The sequence below is a fragment of the Salvelinus fontinalis genome, chromosome 13 (genome assembly GCF_029448725.1).
Source record: "Salvelinus fontinalis isolate EN_2023a chromosome 13, ASM2944872v1, whole genome shotgun sequence".
NCBI lineage: Eukaryota > Metazoa > Chordata > Actinopteri > Salmoniformes > Salmonidae > Salvelinus > Salvelinus fontinalis.
The window spans coordinates 21,458,939-21,470,914 of record NC_074677.1 but is presented as its reverse complement, the minus strand read 5'-3'; the positions used below and the strand labels follow the sequence as shown (position 1 = coordinate 21,470,914).

At 38.3% G+C, this 11,976-nt stretch overlaps 1 protein-coding gene across 1 annotated transcript; it reads left to right on the top strand.

The window, feature by feature from the left end:
- Window positions 1–1,030: 1,030 nt before the first annotated feature.
- LOC129868242 (homeobox protein MSX-2-like) lies at window positions 1,031–7,282 on the top strand. The gene is made up of 2 exons (XM_055942043.1): window positions 1,031–1,488; window positions 4,107–7,282. The coding sequence occupies exons 1-2, from the start codon at window positions 1,131–1,133 to the stop codon at window positions 4,532–4,534; spliced, it is 786 nt and encodes a 261-aa protein (XP_055798018.1). The 5' UTR covers window positions 1,031–1,130; the 3' UTR covers window positions 4,535–7,282.
- The last annotated feature ends 4,694 nt before the right edge of the window (window positions 7,283–11,976 follow it).

Sequence of the window (11,976 nt, the reverse complement as noted above, 5' to 3'; positions counted from 1 at the left end):
TTGGAATCTGGGCTTTGAATCTTGAAAACATAACCAATGTGACTGAAAACAATATGTTAGCTAAGAGAAAATGATGTATAGGCCTACAGTATTCTCCGCATACCGTAAGTTCAACTGTTGACCTGTAGGTATGTAAGTCCTCTTCATTTCAACACAGCCTACTGACAGAAGAATGTTGTAGAACATTAACAGTAAATGGATGTTTGATTAACACGTATGTATTAACACTCGGGATAAACAGATGTGGGTAGAATATGTTGCATCATTTGTTTAAGTAGATTACCACATTTATCTACCTGGATTTGGTCTGTTTTTAATAAAGACACAAAATCTGTATATGCTAAAAAAATAAAAATAGTATTTTGTCAGTCTCAATAATGTGCTGAAATAACGAAGCAGGTGGTAAAGTCAAAAGGACATTTCTTACAGGTAGAAAGAATCGAGCCTGCTACAACAACTTTCCCCAAAAACAAATGAGATGTGGTAGTAGGCTATTCACACTTTTTTAAAGGTCATGAAAATGTTGAATCCCATTTAGAATCAGAGTAAATACGAGTACCAGGATGCTACAGACGGCTATATCGGTCCAGTATTACAGCACTAGTAAAGGCCCAGTGTACTACTTTTGCTGCAACATGTTCAGTACCCCTATTTCCAGCAGCTATGGGCACACTTGAATTAAGAGAGCAAGATAAAAAGCTGGGCTGCAGAGGAAGCACTTTCCCACCACATTTGTGTATCCTGGTTTGAGGCACCAACAACGTTTTACATTCAGGAAAAGTCACATCCTGAGAGAGATTGTTCATCTCTTTCATAATTGGGCGTAAATTACCCACAAGGGGCCTGTGTTTACACAATCTCTTGAGGTTAGGTTCGAAGTAATCCGTCACAGTACACCATGTGGTGTAGCCTACTGGATATATTTTTGAACCCTTGTGTGAGAGACCAATCACTGGTAACAAGGTCCGCTCTTACATTTGGCAGCGCTGCGATTGGCTGAAAGTTCCACTGGCGCCACGTGATTATTTAACTTATCCCACACTTGACAGGTCGTGTCCCCAGACTTTGTAGGCCACCTGTAGCTGAGACTGATAGTCTTGTCGTGTGCCATTGGTACATATTTCGGGGGAATGTCTGCCCATGTGAGTTTGAGGGATAGCAGTTCATCGGAGGAGGACAGCCGACCCGAGCTAGAGAGGACGATGGATGACCGCAAAACTCAAGTGACAAGACACCATCATCCCTTCAGTGTGGAGGCTATAATGTCGGGTAGAAAGATTCACAGTGAGTTTACAAGCAAATCCGACAATGTCTCTGTGGTTACATTTTCAAAGACGCAGAACTCTCCGTACCTGTGCAGAGAGAGCTACAGCCCTCCCGCGGGAATCCGAAAGCACTTTATCCCACCGTCGCCTGTAAAGTCAGAGTCCTCCGAGCCGGATGATTGTGCTCCCTGGGCTATGAGCCCAAGATTCTCTGCACAAACTCGTAAGTAATTTCTGGAGAAAATCTGTGGTTTTTATGTAGACTAATCGGAACGCATTTGGAAGGTGCACTTCTTACCTCACTATTTCCCATAACCTATTATTTTATAGTTAGGGATAAAAGTAGAGTACATTATCAGACAGTTTTATCTCACTCTCTTCATTCAAAGTCTCAACCATGGACACTCTTACTGACAGTTGTGGCTGCTTTGCGTGAAGTATTGTTGACTCTACCTTCTTGCCCTTTGTGCTGTTGTCTGTGCCCAATAATGTTTGTACCATGCTTTGTGCTGCTACCATGTTGTGTTGCTACCATGTTGTTGTCATGTGTTGCTACCATACTGTGTTGTCATGTGTTGCTGCCATGCTATGTTGTTGTTTTAGGTCTCTCTTTATGTAGTGTTGTGTTGTCTCTCTTGTCGTGATGTGTGTTTTGTCCTATATTTTAATTTACTTTTTAATTTTTTTTTATCCATCATTGTAAATAAGAATTTGTTCTTAACTGACTAGCCTATTTTAAATAAAGGTTAAATAAAAATATTGTAAAATACAAATCAAATTAACATATAATTTGTATGTGTGCTGCCTGTCTCGCAAAATCCTATTGTATGGCAGACAAATTAAATTTATTTAACAGGGTGTAAACTAAAACGCTTTTTTCAAGTATTAACTTTGTCTTATTTACTTTGAATATATTTGAATGTTTGTGGAGGAAATCCTTACCATAAAGTAAGAGTCTTGATATTCAATTTATTAGACCAATATGTGAATAATAAGTATTAGGAAAATAATTTGGTTAGGCCTGGGTCTTTACAACGTTAATAAAATGGCTCACTGTGGGTCTTGTAAGTTAAACTGCCACAACTTCATCTTTCATTTGAAAACAATATTCAACCATTTCTATTATTTATTTGGGATATTAAGATTTATTTCTATCTATCTCTTTGGAATATCAGGCAGGTCTTCAAACCCTTTAATTGAGGTTGTTCGTGTGGTTTGTGTGTAATTGTCAGCATTGCTTTAAACTAATCAACAAATAATAGTCCTTTACTCCCTTGACAGGAGTATGTGTATCCATTGCAATGTTTGACGTTTCCATTTAACAATGAACCACAACAAGCTTAGTAAGAATTGGATCACATATTACATCACTCCAAAATCACTCTATTTTATGCAAAGAAAATGTTATATAGTCAATTCACTTGTACAGCACTTAGGGGACATTAATATGCCTACGTTTCGATTTCAGTTTAAAATTGCTATCGGCCCAACCAATACCTTTGGGCACACACGCAATCAGTTCATACTGTTTGCTATCGGCCCAACCAATACCTTTGGGTACACACACAATCAGTTCATACTGTTTGCTATCGGCCCAACCAATACCTTTGGGTACACACACAATCAGTTCATACTGTTTGCTATCGGCCCAACCAATACCTTTGGGTACACACACAATCAGTTCATACTGTTTACTATCGGCCCAACCAATACCTTTGGGTACACACACAATCAGTTCATACTGTTTGCTATCGGCCCAACCAATACCTTTGGGTACACACACACAATCAGTTCATACTGTTTACTATCGGCCCAACCAATACCTTTGGGTACACACACAATCAGTTCATACTGTTTGCTATCGGCCCAACCAATACCTTTGGGTACACACACAATCAGTTCATACTGTTTGCTATCGGCCCAACCAATACCTTTGGGTACACACACACAATCAGTTCATACTGTTTGCTATCGGCCCAACCAATACCTTTGGGTACACACACAATCAGTTCATACTGTTTGCTATCGGCCCAACCAATACCTTTGGGTACACACACAATCAGTTCATACTGTTTGCTATCGGCCCAACCAATACCTTTTGGGTACACACACAATCAGTTCATATTGTTTGCTATCGGCCCAACCAATACCTTTGGGTACACACACACAATCAGTTCATACTGTTTCTCTAACATTGTTCATTTTTCTATCAGGATGATGTGATAATACTACATTATTTACAGGTTTTCTATCAGGATGATGTGATAATACTACATTATTTACAGGTTTTCTATCAGGATGATGTGATAATACTACATTATTTACAGGTTTTCTATCAGGATGATGTGATAATACTACATTATTTACAGGTTTTCTATCAGGATGATGTGATAATACTACATTATTTACAGGTTTTCTATCAGGATGATGTGATAATACTACATTATTTACAGGTTTTCTATCAGGATGATGTGATAATACTACATTATTTACAGGTTTTCTATCAGGATGATGTGATAATACTACATTATTTACAGGTTTTCTATCAGGATGATGTGATAATACTACATTATTTACAGGTTTTCTATCAGAATGATGTGATAATATTACATTATTTACAGGTTTTCTATCAGGATGATGTGATAATACTACATTATTTACAGGTTTTCTATCAGGATGATGTGATAATACTACATTAGGTACAGGTTTTCTATCAGGATCAGGACAAAGTATTTACTTCCTCACTCAAGTAGCTTATCCATGTGTTAAATTAAATCAGTATTGGTCCTGAACCTCTCTCTCCCTCTCTCCCTCTCTCTGTCTCACTCTCTGTCTCTCCAGGGCAGGTAAGTCCTACCTGTCCGCTGCGGAAGCACAAGACCAACAGAAAGCCTCGTACTCCCTTCACCACCTCCCAGCTGCTGTCTCTGGAGCGTAAGTTCCGTCAGAAGCAGTACCTGTCTATTGCTGAGCGGGCCGAGTTCTCCAGCTTTCTGACCCTGACTGAAACCCAGGTCAAGATTTGGTTCCAGAACCGCCGGGCTAAGGCCAAGAGACTACAGGAAGCCGAGCTGGAGAAGCTTAAAATGGCTGCCAAACCCGCGCTGCACCCGGGCTTTACGTTACCCATGCCCTTGGGAGCACAGCTCCACACAGCCGTCTCCCTCTACGGACAGTCCTACCCCTACCACCGTCCCATGCTGCCCCTCTCACCTATGGGGTTGTACGCTACACCTCTGGGATACAGCATGTATCATCTATCAGGATGATGGATAGGAATATACGCTTCTGCTCGCTGGACTATTCTGTTCATAACTCTTTTTTTTTTAAATACTTTATTTTTCTCCTTGCTATGAAACAACACTGAAATTGAGGGGGTTTTTTACACCTGAAGATACAGCGCCTCACTCACGAAAGAGCCTTAAAGACTTAGATGAATTGTTTTCTGGTGTCTTGTTTTTCTTCTGCTGATTTGGATATCAAGGCCAAATTTAGTGGTTATTTTTTACTTGATGTAATATATTCCAATGCAAATGTTTATCCAATTGCCTCTGATATTGACAACATGTAGTTCAATTACTTCCATTCCACTTGTCATCTAGCATAGAAGATTCAACTAAGGCCCATAATTCTGTTCGGGCCGGGGTGGATCCAAACTTCAGGACTGTCTCGTTTTACCTCTACTTGATGACAGACAAGTTTGATTTCCGACTGCTTTCATCCCATACCGAAGTCTAATAAATTAGTTGTGGGAACTGTTGTCTTTCTTTTTCATAAACTCAACTAATTCAAATGTGTTGCTATTTTTACGTTAGATTTGACTGTAGCAACAAATTCTATTCAGCACTTCTGTTTTATCAGGCATTTGTCATCTTCGATTAATTTGTGTATACTTATTTATTTTGCTTTCACTCTAAACTTTTAATGCTGGAAATGAATTGATTGAGTGATTCATGTTTCGTATTTATAACATGTAGCTCAAATGTGGCAAAAGTTTATACTTTTTAATCTTTCATCTAAATGTTCCTTTGGAAGGAGCTATACTATGCAGTTTTATAAATACTTTTTAAAATTTGGTTATGTATGTCATTCACAAGGATCAAATTAAAAACGTATAAAACATATGTTTTCTTCTTGAGATATTATGTAAGTGAGAATATGTTGTTACGTATCTACGGCTGTGCTATCTAAGCCTTTGAAATTGAACATGACCTACATTTTCCACAGACACAGCTGATGTGTGGTATAGTTGCATGGTTGATAATGTTTATGTCAATATTTGACAACCCTCAACTGTAAGCACATAAAAGTCAGATTTCCAGATATTATAAAACTGTTGTAAACCATATCAGTGAATGTCATTTTAAAACAATGTTTCATTAGGTTGTCATGGAATTTGCAGTGTTATGCTTCCAGTAAGTAATATCATTATTTAATTTCATGTGAAATTGTGTTAATGTCAATTGAAATGGAGAAATGCAGAGCCCCAAACCATAGCATCTAAACTATACCACGTTCCTTCATCTCAGCTCTTCACATTCTGAAAGCAGTAACTTCAGCAAGAATCTGTGGAACGATAAGTAGAGCTGTACCTGTGTCTCAAACACTGTCGTGCGTCATACATTTGGGTCATTTCGATGACAAAAGTTGTTAAACTACTAAGACTTAAACATGCCAGGTTTTAAGATGGCAGTAGTATTATTTTAAGATGGCAGTAGTATTATTTTAAGATGGCAGTAGTATTTTAAGATGGCAGTAGTATTATTTTAAGATGGCAGTAGTATTATTTTAAGATGGCAGTAGTATTATTTTCAGATGGCAGTAGTATTATTTTCAGATGGCAGTAGTATTATTTTCAGATGGCAGTAGTATTATTTTAAGATGGCAGTAGTATTATTTCCCGAGCAGCATTCTTGGGACTAATTGACCTTAATGCTATTGTTGTTGTTTTTTTGTCAACTGTGTCCGGCTTCTACAACACTTCTGCTTGTGTGAAACACCATTGGTTTGGAAAGCCAGATTGGTCATGTTTTATGGTCCTCCTTCCTTCCTTGTTATATCATACATCAGGGCCCTAACCCTAGAAAGTTAGCTGCATTTGTGGCAATTGTAAGAGCTGCTTACAACTTCCGTGTGACTTTGATGTAATGAGGAAATCATTTATAGGCAGCACTCTATTTATGAGCTTCCCTTTAATCAAAACAAGGCTGCCAGGCAAGCCCTTGGCGCAGTCAAGCAATCAGCTTAATGAACAGCAGATTGGCAGAGATGTTCGAGGATCTGTTTGGAAATGTCAGGTTGAGGCTATATTACTTGAGGGAGAAGTTCTTTATCTATTGAAACAATGTTCTATATTTGTGCTAAATAAATGGTTTCACCGTTATTGTGATTTTTTGTGATGGCATGCTCTTTTGACCTTCAAGGCATTCATTAAAGAGGCCAAATATTTTATTAGATTGATTTTAAATAAACAAACATATTTATAACAAGAAGCAAAATACTGAGAAATCATTATGTCAATGTGTTGTTACACCACTATAGAGCCAGAGGATATCAGTGGTGTAAAGTACTTAAGTAAAAATACTTTAAAGTACTACTTAAGTAGTTTTTTGTGGGTATCTGTACTTTACTATTTATATTTTTGACACCTTTTACATTCCTAAAGATAATAATGTACTTTTTACTCCATACATGGTCCCGTGGTCCCGTGTGGCTCAGTTGGCTCAGTTGGTGGCTCAGTTGGTAGAGCATGGCGCTTGCAACGCCAGGGTTGTGGGTTCGATTCCCACGGGGGGCCAGTACAAAAAAAGTATGAATGTATGTACTTGTAAGTCGCTCTGGATAAGAGCGTCTGCTAAATGACTTAAATGTAAATGTAATACATTTTCCCTGACACCCAAAATTACTTGTTATATTTTGAATGCTTAGCAGAACAGAAAAATTGTCAAATTCACACACTTATCAAGATAACATCTCTGGTTGTGCCTACTGCCTCTGATCTGGCGGACTCACTAAAGACGTGCTTTGTTTGTAAATTATGTCTGAGTGTTGGGAGTTTGCCGCTGGCTATTCGTAAATAAAATAAAAATACAAAAATGGTGTAGTCTAGTCATTTCAATTATTTATACTTTTACTTTTAGATTTTAATACTTAAGTAAATTTTTGCAATTACATTTACTTTTGATACTTATAAGTATATTTTAAACCAAATACTTTTAGACTTTTACTCAAGTAGACTTTCACTTTTACTCATTTTCTATTAAGGGTATCTTTAGTTTTACTAAAGTATGACAATTGGGTACTTTTTCCACCACTGGAGGATATGACCTTTGAGTGTTTGGGAATATGTAATTCAACCATGGAGAGGATCTGTGTCAGATACCTCCTCTAGTGGTACTGTTGGATATAGCACCTTGGGAACAAACTGCTGAGGAGTTCAAGGCCAAGGTTCTCGGTAGGTGGTGCTATGATTACAATCTAAAACTGTAAATTAAGAATGGCAACAAATACACCAACAATAACACATTTACGCTCACATACTTTGCATTTGAATGTAATGAATTTTAATGTATTTTAATGTAATGCTATGTATTTTAATGTAATGGGTTGTAATGTATTGTAATGTAATGTATTGTAATGTAATGTTTTGTAATGTAACATATTGTAATGTAATGTAGTGTAATGTAATGTAGTGTAATGTATTGTAATTGTAATGTATTGTATTTTAATGTAATGTATTTTAAAACTAATGTACTGTAATGTAATGTATTTTAATGTAATGTAATGGGTTGTAATGTAATGTAGTGGGTTGTAATGTAATGTAATGGGTTGTAATGTAATGTATTTTAATGTAATGTATTTTAAAACTAATGTACTGTAATGTATTGTATTTTATTGTAATGTAATGTATTTTAATGTAATGTAATGGGTTGTAATGTATTTTAATGTAATGGGTTGTAATGTAATGGGTTGCATACATGTGTGTACAAATTGTGGACCACCAGTTGAATTCTAGATTATTCTGATCACATGTTTAATTCATAAGATCATGTTTAGTCATATCTTTGTATTGTAAAAGAACATTTTGAAGTGTGTATTGGCCATTGCTTCTGTTTGTTTTCATAAGGACTTGATGAGCCCATTTCTTCCTCTTGGCCAAGGACCTCAGGAAGCTGCAAGCCCAGCAATGGGGACAGAGGGGTGTAATCTGTTTATTAATTTATATTGTGTAATGAGTCAGAGGCAATCTTCCACACAACAGAGCGCACATTGTTCCAATGTATTTTTAATGTAATCTCTCCGTCTCATCGCACCATTGAGGAGAGAGGAGAGAGGAGCAGAGAGGAACAGAAAAGAGCAGAGCGGTACAGAGAGAGAGGAGCAGATGAACAGAGATGAGCAGAGAGTAGCAGAGGAACAGAGAGTAACAGAGATGAGCAGAGGAACAGAGAGGAGCAGAGAGTAACAGAGTGTAACAGAGGAGCAGAGAGGAGCAGAGAGGAACAGAGAGTAGCAGAGGAGCAGAGAGTAGCAGAGGAACAGAGAGGAGCAGAGAGTAACAGAGATGAGCAGAGGAACAGAGAGGAGCAGAGAGTAACAGAGTGTAACAGAGGAGCAGAGAGGAACAGAGAGTAGCAGAGGAGCAGAGAGTAGCAGAGGAACAGAGAGGAGCAGAGAGTAACAGAGATGAGCAGAGGAACAGAGAGGAGCAGAGAGTAACAGAGTGTAACAGAGGAGCAGAGAGGAACAGAGAGGAACAGAGAGTAGCAGAGGAGCAGAGAGTAGCAGAGAGGAACAGAGAGGAGCAGAGGAGCAGAGAGGAGCAGAGAGGAACAGAGAGGAGCAGAGAGGAACAGAGAAGAGCAGAGAGGAGCAGAGAGGGACAGAGAGGAGCAGAGAGGAACAGAGAGGAGCAGAGAGGAACAGAGAGGGACAGAGAGGAACAGAGAGGAACAGAGCTCGTATTCGTTTGCACATCACATTCTGATGACCAAACGATGGGGCCTGGGAACATGGAAAATATAATGGATCAATCCCCTGTGTTGCCATGTCCATTGATTGTTGTCTTTCTGTTACAGGTTTTAATTGGTTCCACCACTGGAGAAAGAGAGGCAGTCTGTTTAGCAAACGAGGGGCTACATTGATTTTCCACCAAGGGATTGTGTTGGCTCCTGGGAGTATGTTCCATACATTAAGTAGTACATCATATAAACATGTGTATATTCAGTCATTACATTTTCTAGGCAAAGAACAAGACTTCCCCACCATGCACCCACCATTGATTAGTAGCATGTTCTTTGTTCTTGTGGAAACTGATCAATCAAATGTGATAAATCATCTTTACATCATGCTGAAGAGATGTAATTCACACATACACACCACCACTTAAGCTGCTGCCATACTGTATATTATTGTTATTATTAGTAGTAGTAGTATTATTTACAGTATACTGCTACCAGTCACTTTCTCCTAATCCCTGCCTACATGTAGATACAGTACAGTATCTACTTCAAACTACTCCAGTATCCCTGCCCAGTAAATATGGCACTGACCTTGCACAGTATATAGCTTCCTCTCTTATTTCTTATTGTTTTGTGTTGTTTTATTTATTATATACATATATATTTGTATTAGTTATACTATTTTGATATTGAATACTGCACTGTTGGGTAGAGCTTGCAAGTTAAGCATTTCACTGTACTTATAAAATCTAACTGAACTTAATAAGAGAAGAAGAGTGCAGAGAAAAACATGTACTGTACTAAAGGCATGTACTGTACTAAAGGCATGTACTGTACTAAAGGCATGTACTGTACTAAAGGCATGTACTGTACTAAAGGCATGTACTGTACTAAAGGCATGTACTATACTAAAGACATGTACTGTACTAAACGCATGTACTGTACTAAACGCATGTGCTGTTCTAAACAGAATGTACTGTACTAAAGGCATGTACTATACTAAAGGCATGTACTATACTAAATGCATGTACTATACTAAATGCATGTACTATACTAAATGCATGTACTGTACTAAAGACATGTACTGTACTAAAAGCACGTACTGTACTAAAAGCACGTACTGTTCTAAAGGCATGTACTATACTAAAGGCATGTATTGTACAAAAAGCATGTACTATACTAAAAGCATGTACTGTTCTAAAGGCATGTACTGTACTAAAAGCATGTACTATACTAAAAGCCTAAGCCTTTGTGGGGGGGGTTCTACTAAGGTGACATATGGATTTGTTTTAAGATGATCATGCCATGGATCATTTAGATATTTGATTTGGAATTTTAGGAACATTTTAGTGTACTATTTGATAAAATATTGAATTTGAGAGATAAGAAAGCTCAGGAAATATATATATATTTTTTGCACATATTTAACCCCTTTTTTGTTGGGACCACACTACCTCAATAGTTCCATAATAAAAATAAAAAAAACAGTACCGGGTTACTTTCAGACGAGTCCCGTGACACTTGTGAGGGTCGTAGAGCAAAATAGAGAACACCATCGTGTAGTGGAGTTAGTGGGGTTATATTAGTTAGTAGGCCAACATAGGTGGATGCGGTGAATGGAGACACAGCCCATGCTCCCAAAAAACATATCTCTAGCTTAACATATCTCTAGCTTAACATATCTCTAGCTTAACATATCTCTAGCTTAACATATCTCTAGCTTAACATATCTCTAGCTTAACATATCTCTAGCTTAAGCTGACGGACTTTGATGGGGATTGTTTTATTATGTTAATTAGATTGACACACGGGTTCGTCAATAGACTCTTAAGGATAGTAAAGTATTACATAATTTGTGGAAAACACAAATTCACCAAGATGTGGGTTTGTAGTGGCTTAAAGGGATGTACTGTCAATGTTAGCAGCTTTTGAACATTTGGCTCTCCCACTCATCCACCCAGCCCCAGGCTCTTTAAATCAATGCATCTGTCACTGAGATTGTCTGGCTCTCCTGGGCACTCAAAAAACACAGACACAGTCAGTCAGCTTGTGTAACACACAACCAAGAACCAGTGTGGAGTGGCGACAGACAGTCCATCAGTGCCAGCCCAGTCAGCCCAGGAGGGGTTGAGAAAACCAGGCCAGTTGGCCTCATGCTCCGAGTAAACAGACTTGTTCAAACTGAACACACATTTTGAGAACAGACACCACTCTAAACCCAACAGGACTCTTCTTATGTCATATCAATGTGCTGTGCTCTTTTGTGATGTACATGGACATTCCCATGGGGTTTTGATGTTATGTAAGGCCAAGCCCTGCACTTAATTGGCCTGTGTAACAAATATCAGCACATGGAGACATCTCTGCACTGTCGGTTAAGCCCTGTTATTTCATGAAGTATTGGTTATCTGATATAGCTTGTACAGTAGTCCACTACGTTGATCCATTTCAGCAGGAATGGGAAGGCTCTTTTAAGAATGGATACAGTTTATCTGCAAGACTTGGCCAAACTCTGGCTGAAAATGACTTTCTATGCAGACATCAGATGACTCAGTCGTCGTTTGGACACTTCCTATCGACACTCACTAAACACATAAACCCTCTCAGTGCTCCATTAAACAGAAGCATAGGATTATACAATGGTATCGCACAGAGGCATAAAGGACTGGTACTACATTCATATAACACCAGCCCAAATGTTAAATAGTCTTACATATCCATTGTGAAAGAATGAAGCCACGGAGTAGCTA